The 21361-nt window shown below is 44.8% G+C and overlaps 1 protein-coding gene across 1 annotated transcript; it reads left to right on the plus strand.

The window, feature by feature from the left end:
- Positions 1 to 4: 4 nt before the first annotated feature.
- On the plus strand, positions 5 to 21361 carry GGTA1 (glycoprotein alpha-galactosyltransferase 1 (inactive)). Its single transcript, XM_055270046.1, is given in 8 exon segments — positions 5 to 84; positions 5033 to 5074; positions 7043 to 7108; positions 8143 to 8198; positions 8201 to 8258; positions 16028 to 16165; positions 20642 to 21045; positions 21048 to 21361. Coding segments are annotated over 8 exon segments (1158 nt in total).

Below are 21361 nucleotides of genomic sequence, written 5' to 3' on the forward strand. Positions count from 1 at the left end.
AATAATGAATGTCAAAGGAAAAGTAATTCTGTCAATGCTGGTTGTCTCAACTGTGATCATTGTGTTTTGGAAATATATCAACAGGTAATTATGAAACATGATGAAGTGATGTGGATGAAAATACTGCTATGATTCTATCCTACTAGTATCATCCAAGTTGCCAGGTTGAATTGAAATTAGGATTAACTAAAACCATAAATAAGGGATTCCACCCTTCCTGAATCCCTAAACCCTGGACTGTCTTTAAAATCATTAGCTCTCCCAAATGACTTCTGGCTGACTACTTATCTTCCTTCCTGCTTTGTTCCTAATATCATAATTTTTGTAACAGTAGGCTAGATCCAGAGAAAATGAGATCAAATTAAGCCCAATGTAATTTTAAATAACTTGTATGATCAAATACGGAAATTACCTTAAGAAATTTCAGACAGGAATTCCATGAGAAATCCACCCTGAATTTTGAAATCCTGAAATATTTAATATTTGCAGAGTTTAAAGGAGCAACTTCAGTTGTTGACTTTTGCTGCAAAATACATACTGAATTCCTGGTGATTCATTTGTGCCTGGCTAAAATCTTTGAGAGTGTGTGTGTGTGTGTGTGTGTGTGTGTTTAACTTTGAAATGCAAAATGAGTTAAGCATTTCTAAGTTTTCAAATTCATCTATGGATTCACCCCAAATATATGAGCTGCCTCTGTGCCTTTTGAAACTACAATGCCTTGGAGATTCCAGCTGGAGAGGCTTCTGACAGCAATGTTCACAAGCAGCCACAGAAATGCCTGATGCCTTTGACTCAAAAGACTGGAAAAGCTCAGCCTTAAGCTTCAAAAAATCTACCGTACAATTAAGTTGTACAGAGCTATTTTGGTACCATTAATATTTTCATAGTGGAGTGTTTCAGTGGCCCCCAAGTTCAAGATGGCAGCCTGGATTAACATTCAAATATCTCTTTTGATTTTTTTTTTTTTTTTTTTTGAGACAGAGTCTCTCTCTGTCACCTAGGCTGGAATATAGTGGCACGATATCGGCTCACTGCAATCTCTGCCTTCCAGGTTCAAGCAATTCTCCTGCCTCAGCCTCCCGAGTAGCTGGGACTACAGGCGTGTGTCACCACGCCCAGCTAATTTTTGTATTTTTAGTGGAGACAGGGTTTCATCATGTTGGCCAGGCTGGTCTCGAACTCCTGACCTCAAATGATCCACCCCCCTCAGCCTCCCAAAGTGCTGGGATTACAGGCGTGAGCCACCGTGCCCGGCCTCTTTTGATTCTTAAATTCTAAGATTTGATGAGCTAGGAGGACTCTCCTGGTTAGTAAAAATGGAACTGTGCCTTTAGACGCATCAGTAGCAGAAGAAATCTCCGAATGCTGGAGCCATTAGTCCCTTCGGTGCTGCACAGATGTAACCACTTCTGGAACGTTGCTTTGTTTCATTCTGCACAACTCATTTTAAGAAAAACATGGCAAACTAGAGTGTGATCAAGTTAAAAGGGTCTGGAAACTAGGTCTTTCGAATTGAGAAAACTGAGGGGATTTAGTTCAAAGAAGAGATGACTCAGAGTTTGGTGTGGGGACCCTGGAACTCTTTAGGCAACTGAGGGCTGAGGACGTTTCCCACTCAGACTCTAGAGCTAGGCTGCCCCTTGGGCAAGTTACTCAGCCACTCTGTTCTTGTTTAGTTTCCCTATCTTTAAAAATTGCAGATAATAGGCTGGTCATGGTGATCACACCTGTAATCCCAACACTTTGGGAGGCCAAAGAGGACAGATTGCTTGAACCCAGGAGTTCAAGACCAGCCCTGGCAAAATAGCAAGACCCTGTCTCTACAAAAACAAAATTAAAAAATTAGCCAGGCATGGTGGTGCACACCTGTAGTCTCAGCTACTCAGGAGGCTGAGGTGGGAGGATCACTTGAGCCTGTGGGGTTGAGGCTGCAGTGAGCTGTGGTCCTGCCACTGCACTCCAGTCTGGGTGACAGAGTGAGGCGCTGTCTCAAAAAAAAAGTTGAGGGAGGGATTATAATAGTACCTGCCTCATAGGGTTGTTGGGAGAATTAAATAAGTTATTGTGTATAAAGCACTGGGAAGCAATGCCTAGGGCTTAATAAACACTCAATAAATGCTAGCTGGCCGGGCGCGGTGGCTCACGCTTGTAATCCCAGCACTTTGGGAGGCCGAGGCGGGCGGATCACGAGGTCAGGAGATCGAGACCACAGTGAAACCCCGTCTCTACTAAAAATACAAAAAATTAGCCGGGCGTGGTAGCGGGCGCCTGTAGTCCCAGCTACTCGGAGAGGCTGAGGCAGGAGAATGGCGTGAACCCGGGAGGCGGAGCTTGCAGTGAGCCGAGATTGTGCCACTGCACTCCAGCCTGGGCGACAGAGCGAGACTCCGTCTCAAAAAAAAAAAAAAATAAATGCTAGCTGTCATCCTCCTCCTCCTCTTCCTCATCATCATTTTAGTTCAGGTCACTACAACAAGGTACCACAAGGTGGTTTAAGCAACAGGAATTTAATTCTGTCTGTTCTAGAGGCTGGGGAGTCCAAGATCCCCAGTGAGGGCTCTTCCTGGCTGGCAGATGGCCACCTCCTCCCTGTATCCACACGTAATGGAGAGCAAGTAAGCTACTGCCTCTCTCTCTTCTTGTAAGGACACTAATTCCTTCATGGAGGTCCTACTCCCATGACCTCATCTAAACCTAATTACGTCCCAAAAGCCCCACCTCCAAATATCATCACACTAAGGGCAGGGCCTCCACACATGAATTTTGAAGAGATACAACATTCACTTCATAACAGTCATCATCATCATGATCTGTTCCAGAGGGCAGAACAAGAAAGGAGATTTTGGCAAATAGAAGAGCTCTAGCAGTTGGAAGAGTCCAACAGAAGAACAAGTACCCTTTGGGGTTCCTGCCTGCAGTCGGAATGTCTGCTTGGATAACCTTCAAGCTCTGAGTTTGAACACTTGATTAGATAACTTTGGTGTTTGGAATTGTAGCCAGAGTTGTACGTGCATAACTAAGCCAAAGGCTCAAACGTGCATGTATACACCAGCCTCTCAGAAAGAGGGTTACTTTCTGGGCACCCTCTCTCTGCATGGTAGCCACAGCAGGTTCTGGCTGCTCTTCAGGCTAATCGTCTGGCACCTGGACTCTGGCCACAACATCCTCTGATGTGCAGAATCCACTTGAACATCTGCAAGAAACTTCAAGGGGAGGAGTTCTTTTTTGTTTTTGTTTTTTTTGCCACTTTACGAATTGGCCACATGATAGCTTGAGGTGAGCTGAGGACACAAACCTTACACAGGTAGGCAGCACTAAGCTAAAATGGATTAAAAATAACTAACTCAAACATGTCAACCAATTAGTAAATAGAAGAATTGTCAGTAAAGCGTATTGAAAGAATATTATCTGGGATAGCATTTGATTTCAGGCTGGATGAAAAAATAATCTTCGAATTTTAGAGAAATAGAGGAAGCCTTCAAAATTATGATGAAATATTCATGATGGTGGTGATCATGATAAGAGCTACTTATTGAGGGCATGTGCCAATAAGTAGTTATTGAGGGCATGTGCCAGGACCCTTGCTATGCATTACCTCCGATTCTTTTTGTTTGTTTTGTTTTTGTTTTTGTTTTTGTTTTTATTTGAGATGGAGTCTCAGTACTTTGGAAGGCTGAGGCAGGCACATCACTTGAAGTCAGGAGTTCGAGATCAGCCTGACCAACATGGTGAAACCCTGTCTCTACTAAAAATACAAAAATTAGCCAGGCATGGTGGTGTGTGCCTATAGCCCCAGCTACTCAGGAGGCTGAGGCAGGAGAATTGCTTGAACCCAGGAGGCAGAGGTTGCTGTGAGCCGAGATCGTGCCACTGCACTCCAGCCTGGGCAACAGAGCGAGACTCCGTCTCAAAAAAAAAAAAAAAAAAAGTTCAAGGTGGCAAAAATTATGTTTGGCTTGGAGGAGGATCCACTGTTCTGCATTCATTCACAAATATTTATTGAGTATCCACTACTCAATATTTGTAACCTTTTTCATTTCTTAGAAACCCAGAAGTTGATGACAGCAGTGCTCAGAAGGGCTGGTGGTTTCTGAGCTGGTTTAACAATGGGTAAGGCGATCAGACAGTACCAGGCACTGTGCTAGGATCATATCAAGGAAGGCATTGAAAAGATGGCATTTGAGTGGAGGCTTAAAGCATGAATACTTGTTTAAAAGCCACTGCAATGTGGATATTGCTGTGACCATTGTGCTGTTGAAGGATTCTGGAGAGGAGGGTAAGGAGAAGGGTTGTTGAGGAGATATGAAAAGTTGGTGAACCTGAATCTATAAATCCATGGCCTGAGTGCCAGGTAGGGTTCTGAGTGCTAGGTTGCAGCACTTGTAGGGGCTTAAGAGTCTCACTGCCTTCATTAGTTAAAGAAATGCTTTTTGGGGCTGTTCTACAGAAGACTGAGTTGGCCATGGCATTAGGCTCTGCAGTTGATGCTTTTTTTTCTGGAGGAAGATAAATCCTGGGGGAAGGATGTCTGGGCCACGGCATTTCCATCCTTTCAGGGCCTTCGTCATCACCAGGCACCTGAGTAGGTGGTAGGAGAGGACCCATCTCTGCAATGGAGAGCTGTTTTCTTTTTTAAAAAACAAACAAACAAAAAAACAAAACAGAATTTGAGGCCAGGCGTGGTGACTCACACCTGTAATCCCAGCACTTTGGGAGGCCAACGGGGGTGGATCTCTTGAGCTCAGGAGTTTGAGACCAGCCTGGGCAACATGACAAAACCCTGTTTCTACAATACACACACGCAAACACACAATTTGAGATTTTGCAGAAAACCGTTTCCCCTTGAGATCCTGACGTGGAAATTTCCAGCCTCCTGATGTCATTGGTTATGTCTCAAAGGAAGGTAGAAACCGGGAAGCAGCTAAAACCCAGGCTCTTAGCTCAGCCCCGGGCTCAGTGATAATGGTTACAAAATCGCCTTTCTCAGAATTAGAAGTAACATGATATGTTTTTATTTCTCTTTTGCTTTTAGCCCAGAAGGCTCTTTCTTGTGGATATATCACTCAAAATAAGTGCTTTGAATTCTAGATTTCTTGGGGATGTTTCCCACAGCCACTCTGGCACCCCCTACAGTCTGTTCTTCACATGGCAACCAGACATGGCGTTCGGCCAAAGTCGGAGTGATGGGTGGGTGGATCCCTGGGGATCTGGAATGTTATTTCTGCAGCTTCCGTAGACTTATCTGTATAGAACCATGGGTTGTATCTTGCCCTCAGTTCTCCTCAAAGTTCTCTTAAGTAGTGTCATTTGGGGAACATTCCTGTCTTGCTGATAGAAAGTATCTGGGGAGATATTGTCTATTATTCTGCCCTTTAAATGTTATATAAAGACCCATGCAAGAAATTGCTCTAAGAATAAACATCAGGAAAAAAATTTGAGCCCCTTGAGAAACTAGTGTGTATCATTAAAATTTTCTTTTCTTATTTTTTGAAAAGAAAATGAGAGCCGTCTAAACCTTTATATTTCCAATGGTTGGGTTGGTTGTCAGAAAGCTCAGAGCAAAGTATTGCACTTAACTGCTTGTACTTACCCCAGCCTTCATTTCTGATATAATTTATCCCCTGGTGTGAAATCCTGGCTTTTATGCCCACATGTCATGTGACCTTGGAAATTTGCTGAAATCCACTCAGCCAGTATCTCAGTTCTGAAATGAAAGTAAAGGTGAAACTTTTCTTTGGGATGACTGAGGTCATGTGAAAATATATACCTGGGTGACTAAATCAATGTACTTCTTTCTGTTCTCTCTTGTGTTTTTTATTCTTGTGTTGTTTTTCTGTTTATTGTACCTATGTATTGGAAGCCATCTCAAATACTTCCAAGAGTTAATAGGCTTTAAAATAGGTTTCATAATATTATGTCTGTTCATGAGTTACCTCACCACCGTATTTGTCTATCGGACTTTCCTCTTTCCCCATCCTCCAGAAGGCCCCCACCTTTTCTTTTCTTTCTTTTCTTTTTATTTTTGTTTAATTTTCTGAGACGGAGTCTTGCTCTTTCGCCCAGGCTGGAGTGCAGTGGTGCCATCTTGGCTCACGGCAACCTCCTTCTCCTGGGTTCAAGCAATCCTCCTGCCTCTGCCTCCTGAGTAGCTGAGATTACAGGCACCTGCCACCACGCCCGGCTAATTTTTTGTATTTTTAGTAGAGATGGGGTTTCACTGTGTTGGCCAGGCTGGTCTTGAACGCCTGACCTCAGGTGACCAGCTGGCCTTAGCCTCCCAAAGTATTGGGATTACAGGCGTGAGCCACCATGCCTGACCCCCCACCTTGAAGAGACTTTCACAATGAATGAGAGTGTGGAAACTTTCTCAAATAGGTGGCTACCGTGGCTTCTAAGTAGTTTCCTGAACTTCTTGCTCAGCCACCCTCAGATTTCCTGAGGCTGTTACTGCTAACCTTTGGGCAACCCGAATTTTTCTCTAGACTTTTACAACAATCTGAATTCTGCTGGTTTTAGCTAAAGAAACATGGAAACAAGCATTGGTTTTTCATGAAGCCTACAACTTGTTACAGTCATTTTCAACTCATAAAGCTCTTTTATGTAAGCTATTTCATTCAGTCTTCAAAATTACCTTCATGGTAGGTCTGTTATTAGTATTAACTATACTTTTTGGAGGAGAAAGTCAAAATTCAGAGAGGGAAAATGTCCTATCACAGTCACACAGCTAGTAAGTGGCAGATCTAGAACTCAGGTTTATGCATTAATACCACCCCCACTCCAGCCCCTTTTTCCCTTCTCTTCCTCTAGGGCCCCCAGGATGAGCTGAGGGCTGGGGGCTACCCAAGGGAGGAGAGATTGAGGGAGCTTCAGGTCTGTTCTCTCTCATTCAGCTAGAGTGTCTCATTTCTGTCTGTTTTATAAATTGGCATTTTAAGTTTTTTTATTTTTTTAAAGTAATCTCGGCTATAGAAAGAATTTGGAAACCCTAAGTTTGGGGACACCACATTTTGTAAAAATATTTGTAACCTTTTTCATTTCTTAGAAACCCAGAAGCTGATGACAGCAGTGCTCAGAAGGGCTGGTGGTTTCTGAGCTGGTTTAACAATGGGTAAGGCGATCAGACAGCCGTCGGTGTTTGCCCATCCACCTGGTGCTTGCAGAGGGTCCACACACAATGGTTTCATGTTCATGACCTTCTCAGTCACTCATCTTTCTTGCTTATTGAAATTATATGAAGAATATTTTGTGAGTGGGACTAGGACATTTGAGGATTGGTTTTGTTTTTGAAACAGGGTCTCGCTGTCACTCAGGCTGGAGTGCAGTGGTGCAAACATAGCTCACTGCAGCTTCAAACTCCTGGGCTCAAGTGATCCTCCCGCCTCAGCCTCCCGAGTAGCTAGACTACAGGCATGCACTAACACATTCAGATAAATAAGTTTTTTGTTTTGTTTTGTTTTGTTTCAGTTAACTTGGGGGCTGAGGCTTGGGCTGAAGTTTATTTATTTATTTCTATTTTTTTGAGATGGAGTTTTGCTCTTATTGCCCAGGCTGGAGTGCAATGGCGTGGTCTCAGCTCACTACAACCTCCACCTCCTGGGCTCAAGTGATCCTCCTGCCTCAGCCTCCCAAGTAGCTGGGATTACAGGTGCCCGCCACCACACCTGGCTAATTTTTGTATTTTTAGTAGAGACGGGGTTTCACCATGTTGGCCAGGCTGGTCTCTGACTCCTGACAGGTGATCTGCCCACCTTGCCCTCCCAAATTGCTGAGATTATAGGCATGAGCCACCATGCCTGGCCTGGGCTAAAGTTTAGATTGCAGGAAAGACAATCATAAACTAAAATGTTCTTAGAATTGTCTTATCAAGTTTCCCTCACCCCCCCTGAAATAACCTGAGGGTTGCTGGGTCATTAAATTGTTAACTGTGCTGACTTGGAAGGGTAATGAGTTGAGTACTCCATCTTTTCATCAAAAATATGTCTTCGTGAATAAACGCTTAGTGCCTAGAGCCTTTTTCTGGTCAGTTCACTTAGGGCATGCATAATCTGCCTTGGAACACATTTCCACAAGATATTCACCAGTTCTCTGACCACCACAGTCACCTTCCCTGCCTTACCTGGTTTACTTTCCCTTTGTGCTTAGGATCCACAATTATCAACAAGGGGAAGAAGACATAGACAAAGAAAAAGGAAGACAGGAGACCAAAGAAAGGAAAATGACACAACAGAGCTTCAGCTATGGGACTGGTTTAATCCAAAGTAAGAAAAGCGGCATCACTCCCTGTGCAGCAAATCCATGGCCCTGCAGGGGGTGGTGTGATAGTGGAGGCAACAGGGCCATTGAAAACACTCCTGATTTGGGAGAAAGAGCCTTAGCATATCAGACCTTTAACAGTAGACATATGTATATGTGCATCTATTTGATTGTAATGTAAAGTATATTTCTCACTGTGAGTTATGGTCAAAAACACTGTGCTAGGCATTGTGTTAGGGAGAGGGGACAGGAGAAATCAATCAACATGGTCGTATTTGAGAAGTTCATGGTCTTATGGGGTCGTTACTGTAAAACTATTATTTGCCTAGATTGGTAGGAGGCAGGATCAACTGGAAGGATGTGGTTCTGGGAATGAGGACATGGAAGCTGTCCAGGGTGACTTTGAGACCTGAGAGACTGGTGGGTGGCGGTGCCATTGGCCAGAAAGGGGACTGGAGGAGGAGACACAGGCCTCAGAGCTGGGGGAGGTGGGGACCTCCATTAGGAATGCATGTGGATGCAGGTGCTTATGGGACATCTGGACAGAGTCACAGGGTGCTCCTGAGCTTGGCATATAGTATGTGCTGGAGATGTGCAATGAGGTATCATCAGCGTAATCAGGAGAGAATGGCATCATTTTTTTAAATTTAATTTTTAATTTTTATTCATTTTGAGATGGGGTCTTGCTCTGTCACCCAGGCTGGAGCGCAGTGGTGCAATCGGGGCTCACTGCAGCCTTGACCTCCCAGGCTTAGCCTCCTGAGTAAGGAGGCTTGGTGTGCACCACCACGGCCAGCTAATTTTTAATTCTTTTGTAGAGACAGGGTCTTACTATGTTGTCCAGGTTGCTCTTGAATTCCTGGGCTTAAGTGATCCTCCCGCCTTGGCCTCCCAAAGTGCTGGGATTACAGGTGTGAGCCACCATGCCCAGCCTGAAAATAGCATCTATCCCATCGTGAAGGAGCTTGGGCTCTGGAAAGACTGAATATGTTCTGGCAAGTTCTCTTATTGTTTGGGGATAAGGGATCCATGCCAGTGTGGAGGGATGGGAATTTTGGCTTCCCATATGTCATTTGATGATCTGCACAACAGGGTAGGCATCTCTGAAATGCTAAACCACTCATAGAAATGTGAGAAGATGGAAGCACCGTTGCTTTGATAAAGCCCCTTAGATGGGGGAATGAGACTCCCCCAGGGACAGGCTAGATGGGCCAGAGATGGTCCCCAAAGGCCCTTCTAAGGAGAATGGGGCAATTTTACTGTGGCACTTGTGCTTTGCTGAGCAGGACTTGGGAGGTGGGGCTGGGGCTGAATGATTGGGGGCAGAGAGGAGGGACAGACCACAGTCACCAGCTTTTACCCTCTTCACTCTTCCCCTTGCATGGCTTCATCTCCAAATGAATAGGGAGCAGATATTTATTTTTAACTTATCTTATCTTATCCTTTATTTATTTATTTATTTGAGACAGGGCCTCATTCTGCCACCAGGCTGGAGTACAGTGGCACAATCATGGCTCACTGTAGCTTCCACCACCCAGGCTTAAGCGATCCTCCCGCCTCAGCCTCCCAAGCAGCTGGGACTACAGGCATGCGCCACCATGCCTGGCTCATTTTTGTATTTTTTGTAGAGACGGGGTCTTGCCATGTTGCCCAGGCTGGTCTTGAACTCCTGGTTTCAAGTGGTCCCCTGCCTCGGCCTCCCAAAGTGCTAGGATTACAGGCATGAGCCACTGCTTCTGGACACAAGCAGATTATTTAAAGAATGTTGGTTTGAAGTGGCACCAAATTTAAGTCTTCTCAGGGCATCTAAGTATATTTCTTGCATAAATGAATGATTAGATGAAGGAATGGATGAACCAATAAATACGCTTTGTATAAATGTATCCTTTTTGGCTCACGCCTGTAATCTTAGCACTTTGGGAGGCCGAGACAGGTGGATTGCCTGAGCTCATGTGTTCAAGACCAGCCTGGGCAATATGGTGAAACCCCGTCTCTATTGCAAAACAAAAAATCAGCTGGGAGTGGTTGTGGGCGCCTGTAATCTCAGCTACTCAGGAGGCTGAGGCATGAGAATTGCTTGAACCCAGGAGGCAGAGGTTGCAGTGAGCCAAGATCATGCCATTGCACTCCAACCTGAGCAACAAAGTGAAACTCTGTCTCAAAAAAAAAAAAAGTATCCTTTTCTGTAAACTACCTAAAACCACAGTATATTGTGCATATTTCCATATCAAGGTCACTTTGCTTCCATGACACCACATCCTCATTTGTGACCATCTCCCTAGAGAGGCAGCTCACTCTTCCTAGCTGTCAGGGATTAGAGTTTATGGGAGCTAAGTCCAGCATCCTCTTCTCTGTTCTTTATATACTTTTTTTTTTTTGAGATGGAGTCTCGCTTTGTCGCCCGGGCTGGAGTGCAGTGGCGCGATCTCGGCTCACTGCAAGCTCTGCCTCCCGGGTTCATGCCGTTCTCCTGCCTCAGCCTCCTGAGTAGCTGGGACTACAGGCACCCACCACTGCACCCGGCTAAGTTTTTTGTATTTTTAGTAGAAATGGGGTTTCATTGTGTTGGCCAGGATGGTCTCAATCTCCTGCCCTGGTGATCTGCCTGCCTCAGCCTCCCAAAGTGGTGGGATTACAGGCGTGAGCCACCACGCCCAGCTTATACACCATTTTCCAATGTGCTCTCATCCATTTTCATGGCATTAAGTACCAGTAGTGAGATTAGATACCATCCTACCTTTAAATCTTTAGCCCAGATTTTGCCTTTGAGCTGTGACTTGTGTCTACCTGCCTGCCTGACATCTCTGCATGTCTCACATGGCCAGAATGGATTTCTCAATTCCACCCCACCCTTGTTCTCCTCATTTCCCATCCCAGTAAATGGCTCAAGACACACAGTCTGGGAGACCTTTTCCTCTGTCTACCTCACGGTTTAATTCATTAGCATGTTCTGTCAATTCCTCCTCCGAAATCCTTTCCACTCCATCCCCTTCTCTCCACTCGACAGCCGCCATGCCAACCCTGTTCATGTTGCCATCAGCTTTTCTCTGCGTCCTTGTCTAGCCAGCCTGCTGTTGCTTCGAGGGAATTCAGTCAATAATGAGTTGTGTTGGACGCAGTGGCTCATGCCTGTAATTCCAGCACTTTGGGAGGCTGAGGTAGGAGGATCGCTTGTGTCCAGAAGTTCAAGACTAGCCTGGGCAACTTAGTGAAGCCCTGTCTCTTCAAAAAAATAAAAAATTAGCTAGATGCAGTGGTGCATGCCTGTAGTCCCAGCTACTCAGGAGGCTAAGGTGGGAGGATCACCTGTATTCCACATCTTTTTTTAACCTACTCCATGATTCATAGAATTTTAATGCTTCTGGCTGGGCATGGTAGCTCACGCCTGTAATCCCAGCACTTCGGGAGGCCGAGGTGGGTGGATCACCTGAGGTCGGGAGTTCGAGACCAGCCTGACCAATATGCAAAACCCAGTCTCTACTAAAAATAAAAAATTAGCCAGGTGTGGTGACCCATGCCTGTAATCCCAGCTACTCACGAGGCTGAGGCATGAGAATCACTTGAACCCGGGAGGCAGAGGTTGCAGTGAGCCAAGATTGCGCCATTGCACTCCAGCGCTCCAGTCTGGGCAACAAGAGCGAAACTCCATCTGAAAAAAAAAAAAAAAGAATTTTAACTCTTCTTCTACCCACCCCTTGGGTACCAAAATATGCCATAAATAAATATATAAAATTTAAAAGCTGTCAATAACCTAGGGAGGTGTGTGCTTTGGTTAGGGGGCCCTTTTATTTTGGGGGAAGCTTTTGTGGAACTCCTCACACTGGCGTCATACCGTTGCATGTCCTATGTGGAAGGAAAGCATCTGAGCAGCTCTTTCCTGGCACTTTTTCCTTTCTTTTTAGTGCCCCATCTTTGTGATCTTGGACTTCTCTGGCAGTTGACATTATCAAAGACTAGCTTTTCACATGTGTGAGCTGCCCTCCGTCACTTCTTTTTTGGGGGGTTTTGTGGGTTTTGATGACTAAGACTCCTTGATGCAGCAGTTCATCCAGGAAGCTGATCTTGATCTCATTCTCCCTCTGCCCCCTTTTCCCCAGCTGCCTGCATTTTCAGGCTGTTGTGTGGCTTTGTAGTCAGGGTCCACACCTGTTGGAATTGTCAGTGGAATCAAATAATTAACAGCTGGGAAATAGAATATTTTAATTTTTAATGTTGCTACTTTTTCTTCTGGCTTGAAGGAATCCAAATAACTAAACTGGACTCTGGTTTTCTGACTCAGTCCTTCTAGAAGACCTGGACTGAGTGATCATGCGGTTGAGGAGTGTGTAACAGGCGGACCACCTGTTGGGACTGCGAGATTCTCAAGGGGAAGGACTGGGTCTCATTTCTCCCATCTCAGTGCTTAGCAGGATGACCTGGTATAGAGCAGGGAACTGGGAAATGTGGGTCGGGGGATCACGCACCCCATTTGGGTCTTTTATATAAATTAAATGGCAAAAGGCTCCATACCCTTCTCCTTCTTTCCTACCCTCCACTTTATCTGCAAAATGGGAATGATGATACCACCCACTTCATAGAATGGTCATGAAGATCAAATGAGAGAATGAAAGTCAAGCACTTAGCCTCTGGTGCACAATAAGTATTAAATAAGTATACCTATTCCTCCTTTTCCTTTTTTAAAAATAATATTACCAACTGTCCAGCTTATACACAGTTATAAGACTTAGCTAGTGGGCTATGTTAGAGCTACTAAAAGATCTTTGACAAGCTAAAACTAAGATGCAATGAATGAGGTGTAACGAATAAGAGAGTTCTAAGTTCAGAAATGGTTACAGAAGTATAAGATAGCTATGTGGGTGTTTTTTGGTTTTTGTTTTCTGGTTTGCAATCTCGTCATTCAACAAAGATGGGAGTTTTATAGAACTAAAAGCACCATGCAAGCTACTAAAAAGAACAACAAAAAAGGCTCATCATTTCTCAGTCTGAATTGACAAAAATGCCAATGCAAATAAAAATGGTTACTTTTTATTTTATTTTGTTTCTTTCTTTATTTATTTCGAGATGGAGTTCCACTCTTGTTGCCCTGGCTGGAGTGCAGTGGCACGATTTTGGCTCACTGCAACCTCTGCCTCCTGAGTTCAAGCAATTGTCCTGCCTCAACCTCCCAAGTAGCTGGGATTACAGGTGTGCACCACCACGCCTGGCTAATTTTGTATTTTTTTAGTAGAGACAGGGTTTCACCATGTTGGCTAGGCTGGTCTTGAACTCCTGATCTCAAATGATCCACCTGCCTTGGCCTCCTAAAGTGCTGGGATTACAGGCATGAGCCACTGCGCCCGGCTTATTTTTTAAGTGGAAATAGGGTTACCTTTAGATCTGGACAAACCTGGGTTTTAACCCCAACTTCATCAGCAGAGGAAAGAAAAGTCATATAAGAAATAGTGTACGTGGTAGCTCAGCTCAGAGCATGGACTCCAGAGTCAGATGATCTTGTTCCAATCCCGGCTTTAACCCCTACTAGCTGTGCAATCTCAGGCAAGTTGTTTGACTTCTCTGTGCTATTTTCTTCACTGATAAAATGGGAATCAAAATAGCACCTACCTCAGAAGGGTGAGCCCTTTGCACAGTGCCTGGTCCCAAAGGAATTGCTCAGTGTGTGTTAGCTGGCATCATTAGTGACCAGATGTTTGGCCTTGGACAAGATAGTAAGCTGCTCTGAGACTTGGTTTTCTTACCTGGACCATGAACATGATACATTGCAGGGCTGTTGCAGAGACTAAATGAGAAAGTGTATGTGGTGGGTGCCTGGCACAGATTGGTGCAGAGTGCACAGTAGCTTCTTTCATGATTGAAGGAAACCAAGGGCAACTGTGTCCTCCATGCAGCAGGCGTACCTGGGGTGCTGAGGGCAGAGCTAAGTCTTAGAGTTTGAGACTCCAGACAAGATGAGGTGAACCAGAAGAGCACCCTGAAAGTGTTTCACCTGTCTGCCATCTGGACAAACCTGGAGCAATTTCAGCGTTAGGGATGAAATGTAGGAAGCAGGCCAGTTCCAGCTGTGGTGGAATCTGGGAAGCAGACCAGATGTGAGGCCTGCGGCTGGGGTGGGAGGGCAGAGTCACCTCAAGAACTACAGGGTGCAGCATTTGGGGACAAGGGACCGGAGGCCTGAGAGGAGAGTCTACTGAGGCCCCTTTTCCACTCTGAGGCTGGGATGAGGCAGTGGATGACCCAGCTGTACTCATCAGCCTCGCTGTGAGAAAAACCCAACTTTGCTGATGGGTAGGGCGGTTCTGTGAAAACCCAGGCCTCCACTGGCCGTGCGGGCTCAAGTTATTTGCTAACCTCTCCCTGACAGCCTCACCAGGGCCACGGCAGTGCAGCCAGCAGGGATCACCAGGACTTTGCCCCAGTTACTTGCCTTCCTGGGGTTGAACCAAGATGCTGCCCACAGTGAATCCAGTAAAGTACAAGCAAATGCCAAGCAGGGTGCCAGGCCCATACTGGGGTTTGAATCTAAATGACCCTGTGCCAGTCTCTGCTTCCCAATGGGGAAAATGCAGCCACCTCCTGAGCCAATAGGGAGTCAGAGACTCCCCCTGCCTGGAGCTCCACTCTCATGCTGGGGCCCCTGCGGCTCTGTGCTTTCTGCATTTACCCTTCAAGGCTTCAGGGTTTTGTGCTTTGTTATAGCTTCCTGTGTTTGTGTTGGCCTTGCCAAGTCCCGTTCAAGCTCTCTGAGCACAGCAAAGCGCCCTCCCTTTCACCCCTTTTGTGTTCCTAGTAAAGAGGCTCCTGGTCTAAGGAGAAGGTCCTTGCCAGAACCCTAGGCTCCAGTCTTGGCCTTGCTGGGCCTCTGTCAAGTGCCTTCCTTTCTGGCGCCTTTGTCTCCTTGTTTGTAAAGTGAGCAGTAACATCAGAATCCCTTTAATCTGGGGCCCTTTTTGGCCAATGACCAGGTTCCCACCCAGATATCTCTTCTAGCAAAAGGCAAATGGAAACAGTTTTTTCTCTTTTGAATCTAAAGTCACTCTCTCATCCGCCTGTATCAAGGCTTAGGATCTCCTTGGGATCAGATGACATCCACAGGGATAAATAACACCCAAAGGTGTGACTAGTAGCCTAGGAAGGGGCTGGGAAAGTAGGGAAAGGGATTTAGAAGTAGGAAGAGAAAAAATAAAGTAGAAGAGGTAAGAAGGTATGAGATGTAGAGATAAGAGCCTCATAAGGGCCCCCCAAAATAGCCCTCAGAGGGCTGGGCGCAGTGGCTCACACCTGTAATCCTGGCACTTTGGGAGGCTGAGGCTGGTGGATCACCTGAGGTCAGGAGTTCAAGAGCAGCCTGGCCAACATGGTGAAACCCCATCACTACTAAAAATACAAAAATTAGCCAGGCGTGGTGGGGCACGCTTATAATCCTAGCTACTTGAGAGGCTGAGGCAGGAGGATCACTTGAACCTAGGAAGCAGAGACTACAGTGAGCCAAGATCCCGCCAGTGCACTCCAGCCTGGGTGACAGAGTGAGATCTGTCTTAGAAAAAAAAAAAAAAAAAAAGCCCTCAGAGGTACCTGAGCCAAAGCCTCCTCTTCCTCACCCAGAAGATGCTACCCCTGCAAATGGCACACCTCCCAGCCAAGTGTTTGGGGTTAAGCTACAGTCAGGATTCAAGGACAGTCCCTGCAGATCATAGCTGACCCCCCTTATCGTTGGACAGTCTCTGCCCCACAATGGCAAAGCTGCCTTGACTCAGGGAACTCTATGTTTTATCACCAGGAAACACCCAGAGGTTGTGACAGTGACCAGATGGAAGGTGCCGGTTGTGTGGGAAGGCACTTACAAAAAAGCCATCCTAGGAAATTATTATGCCAAACAGAAAATTACCGTGGGGTTGATGGTTTTTGCTATTGGAAGGTAGGTGTCACTGATAAAACTGTCCTTAACTGTTTCTTGTTCCACTGTCAAAACATTTGTGTGGAGACTCCTGAACTGATGGAGGCCAGCCATGATTTTTTTATTTATTAGATAGGAGAGCGTTTTCGTGGAACTGGTACAGTCTCCTTTCTGCTGAGGCCCTAAAATGCTGAAAACAAAATAATAGTAGGTAAGTCCACTCATTCCTACCTCAAAATGAGGGCCTTGGGTTGCAGGAAAACATGTCTGCTCCACCCACCAAGCCCAGGGTCAACAGCATACCCACAACCACCTCCTCCCTGACCACCATGGCTTCCTTTAGAAATTCCACAAGTGCTAGCTGCTAGACAGCCCAGAGTGCATCATTCTTTTTCCTATGCTCTACGGCCCGGGACCAACTACAGAGAGATTTATAGCAAGTTCTAGGTGCAGAGAGACCTAAGCACAGTGGCTTTCCACGCTGGAACACAGCTGACCACTCTTCCATGGGTTCCTCAGATCACTTCTACTTTTTCTCTCATGGAGGATTTGGTCCTAGAAGATTTGCTGGTCAGAGCTTGCTCTTCCAAAGGTTGGATAGGCTCCAGTTTCAACTTCCTTGTTCAGAACATATGATGCAGAAAAACTACAATTATTCTTACTTGAAAGTTCTAGCTCTAGGCCGGGTGCGGTGGGTCATGCCTGTAATCCCAGCACTTTGGGAGGCCGAGGTGGGTGGATCACGAGGTCAGGAGATCGAGCACAGTGAAACTCCATACATCTCTACTAAAAATACAAAAAATTAGCTGGGCGTGGTGGCACATGCCTGTAGTCTCAGCTACTTGGGAGGCTGAGGCAGGAGAATCCCTTGAACCTGGGAGGCGGAGGTTGCAGTGAGCTGAGATCGCGCCCCTGGGTGACAGAGCGAGACTCTGTCTCAAAAAAAAAAAAAAAAGGAAAAGAAAAGAAAGAAAGTTCTAGCTCTAATATTAGTTATTAAAGATAATCCATTTTGCTTTTTTTTGGAGAATTTTCCTTTTTTTTCAAAATAAAACTAAAAGTCCAATTTTCCTTTTTTTTTTTTCTGCCCTCTGGGCCTTTCCCTCTGTATCTCTTCTGAAGAAGCTTCATGGAAAGTGGATTCCTTTGCCTTGTATAAAGAGAGTTGAAGGCTCAGGTTGATCTGAGCTTTGCCAAGGTGGGGCTTAAAAGAGAGCTCTGTAAAGATCTGATAGTTCTCCAAAGATAACCTTCCCCAACCCAGAGCCCAGCAGCTATTACTGTTCTGTCATTAACAATACCAATCAAGTTCTAATGTCACTGAATGTGCTGATCCTAGGGACCTATGTGGTCTCTCTAACACAGAAAGGTGACTGTGGAGTTTTGACATGTTTACTAGAAGAAGCTGTACTCATATAGGTTGGAAGCCACCTAATTACATTAGGTGAACCACCCAGCTCACCTAATCCTTTGGCACAAAACAGGATAACCCAGCCACGTTGCAGATTGATTTGATCCTAGTGTTTCCAAAAAGAACAAAACATTGCCCAATGCCCCACAATGGCTTCAGCCATCCAATTCCAACTCTGCACAACTAAACTGTAAACTGCACATCGTGGTGAAAGCACTCTGCCCTCAGCTCTGAGACAAGGGAGGACTGTTTGTACTCAGCAGCAATAAATTTTTACAAGTGGATTTGTACTTTTAGGAGGTGTAATGTTTGGTTTGTTTTCAAGCAACAATGCGTGGAGCCAACTGCAGTGCTTTAATCTCTAAACAATGTGAAACCTCACAATTAATCTCTCCTGTACTCAACCCCACTCCACCCCACCCCAGTATTGTTTCCCAAGATTTAGGGCACAATGGATTTTTCTCGAAGTCCCAGAATACTGAAGGATTTCCTGCCACTAGCCACAGAGCCACACTGAAGTCCCTTTTTATATTCCTCAGATATATTCTCTTCATTTAAAAAATCAATACTATAAACCCTTGGATTACCACATGCCAACATTAAAAGCACACTTTATTTTGGTAACAAATAAAGGGAATCCAAGCAGCAACAAAAAGCGAAAAGAAGTGCCATTCATTATTACTCACAAAACAGCATGATTGGCCAGTAGTGTGATCAGCACGTTAAATTCAGTCCACATGTGTTTAGGGTTTGGCCAAGTTGTATTAAGCCATCTGGCTTATTCTTCCTCTTCCTGGTAATCTCCATAGCATAGCTTCACAAATAGTCTATAGCTTGGGCTTACAGAAGACACCAATAAAATGTTTTTCTTTTCTTCTTTTTTTTTTTTTTTTTTGAGATGGAGTCTTGCTCTGTTGCCCAGGCTGGAGTGCAGTGGCACCATCTCAGCTCACTGCAACTTCTGCCTCCTGGGTTCCAGCAATTCTCCTGCCTTAGCCTCCCAAGCAGCTGGGACTACAGGTGCAAGCCACCACGCCCAGCTAATTTTTGTATTTTTAGTAGAGACGGGGTTTCATCATATTGGCCAGGCTGGTCTCAAACTCCTGACCTTGTGATCCACCTGCCTCAGCCTCCCAAAGTGCTGGGATTACAGGCGTGAGCCACCGTGCCTGGCAATGGGAGACGGTATGCAATGCTTTTCAAATGAATAGATAAATAGTTAAAATACCACTAAATACCTACTAGAATGGCCAAAATTCAAAACACTGACAACACCAAATGCTGACAAGGATGTGGAGCAACAGGAACACTTATTCATTGCTGGTAGGAATGCAAAATGGTACAGCCACTTTGGAAGACAATTTGGCAGTTTCTTACAAAACTAAATATACTCTTACCACACAATCCAGCAATCGTGCTCCTTGGTATTCACCCAAATGAGTTAAAAACTTATGTCTACACAAAAACCTGCACATGGATATTTACAGAAGCTTTATTTCATAATTGCCAAAACTTGAAAGCAACCAAGATGTCCTTTGGTAGGTGAATAGAAAAATGAACTAAGTCACATCCAGACAATGGAATATTATTCCATGCTAAAAATAAATGAGCTATCAAGTCATGAAAAGATATGTTACTAAGTAAAAGAAGCCACACTGAAAAGGCTACATGCTGTATGCTTATATGACATTCTGGAAAAGGTAAAACTACGGAGACAGTAAAAAGGTCCGTGATTGTTCAGGATTGTTCGGGGAGGCAGGGATTAATGAACAAAGCTCAGAGAATTTTTAGGGCAGTGATGCTATTTTGTATGATACTATAACGGTGGATACATGTCATTATACTTTTGTTAAACCCTTAGAATGTACCACACCAAGAGTGAACCCTAATGTAAACTATGGATGTTGGGTGATAGTGATATGTCAGTGTAGCTTCATCGATTGTAACAAATGTATCACTCTGGTGCAGGGATGTTGATAGTGGAGGGGTGGGTCTGTGCAAATGTGGGAGCAGGAGGTATATGGGAACTCTGTACTTTTGGCGCAATTTTTTTGTGAACATAAAACTTCTCTAAAAAAAATAGTCCTTATTTTTCCTTTTTTAAATTTCTTTTAATTTTTTTATCTTCTCTTTTCATCTACGTTTACTCAGCCACCAAATGTGGCTTACTGCTAACATAGTCCTTTTTTTAAGATAAAGAAAAAGTAGTTAAAATAAGGTTAAATCAGAAGTTGCTCATTCTAGTATTTGGATGGACTAGTATTTTGGATGATGCTGTGTGGACAATGGATTGGTGTTTTAAGTGACTAGTGGGAGGCTCATAGGATAAGTATGTAACATGAAAGCAGATCTAGATCTCATAACTCGTTCTCTGTATCACAGAGGACAAGAGAGTGCTGCTGTTTCGGCTTAATGCATCCCCAATGGATCCAAGGGTCACATCACCCTTGTATCTATCTCCTCTGGCAGTAGCAACATTGGGGTTTATGTTAGGGCTTTTGAATGGAACTCAAGAACTAGTACCACCTTTGACTGTCCAAAATCTGAACCAGTTGGTAAATTGGACAAAGGGGTAAGGAATTCCAGCAGAGGGTGGTAAATACTACCTTCATTATAGTTAAAGCTGACATTGGAGAATGTGGCTTTTATCTGCAAGCCCTGGGCCTCCTAAATATTTAATGCCCAAAGTTAGAAAGACTTAAGCATCCAGGCACCTACAGGCCTCTGGATGTGAGAATAGAGCCTGTACTAAGCTTCCGGTAAAACCCACAGCAGTTGAGAACACATGCTCTCTTGGACTGGCTGGCTCCTAAGAGCCAGAGGAGAGAAAGGATAGGGTAGTGCATGTCTAGTTCTAGTTGCTCTTCCAAAATTGGCAGTCAGATAAGTCATTCCAGCTCCCCATGGATTGAGTGATTGAATGGTGGAGAGTAGCCGGGGTATTACACTAACATGAAAACACACCTGGGGTGGGAAGAAATCATTCTCCTACTAACCATAAAATATAGACAAGATGATTATAACAGCATGTGGTTTCTTTCAGGAATCCCAGAGGGTAAATGTTTTGCTTTTCTTCTTTGTTTCAGATATAATGAGCATTAATTGGAGGAGTTCATAACATCTGCTAATAGGTACTTCATGGTCGGCCACAAAGTCATATTTTACATCATGGTGGATGATGTCTCCAAGGTGCTGTTTATAGAGCTGGGTCCTCTGCATTCCTTCAAAGTGTCTGAGGTCAAGCGAGAGAAGAGGTGGCAAGACATCAGCATAATGTGTATGAAGATCACTGGGGAGCACATCTTGGCCCACATCCAACACGAGGTCAACTTCCTCTTCTGCATGGATGTGGACCAGGTCTTCCAAGACCATTTTGGAGTGGAGACCCTAGGCCAGTCAGTGGCTCAGCTACAGGCCTGGCGGTACAAGGCAGATCCCAATGACTTTACCTAGGAGAGGCGGAAAGAGTCAGCAGCATACATTCCATTTGGCCGGGGAATTTTTATTACCATGCAGCCATTTTTAGAGGAACACCCATTCAGGTTCTCAACATCACCCAGGAGTGCTTTAAGGGAATCCTCTTGGACAAGAAAAATGACATAGAAGCCGAGTGGCATGATGAAAGCCACCTAAACAAGTATTTCCTTCTCAACAAACCCTCTAAAATCTTATCCTTAAAATACTGCTGGGATTATCATATAGGCCTGCCTTCAGATATTAAAACTGTCAAGCGATCGTGGCAGACAAAAGAGTGTAATTTGGTTAGAAATAACGTCTGGCTTCAAATTGTGCCAGTAAATTTCTGA

Source organism: Symphalangus syndactylus, chromosome 3 (assembly GCF_028878055.3).
Source record: "Symphalangus syndactylus isolate Jambi chromosome 3, NHGRI_mSymSyn1-v2.1_pri, whole genome shotgun sequence".
NCBI classification, from domain to species: Eukaryota; Metazoa; Chordata; class Mammalia; order Primates; family Hylobatidae; genus Symphalangus; species Symphalangus syndactylus.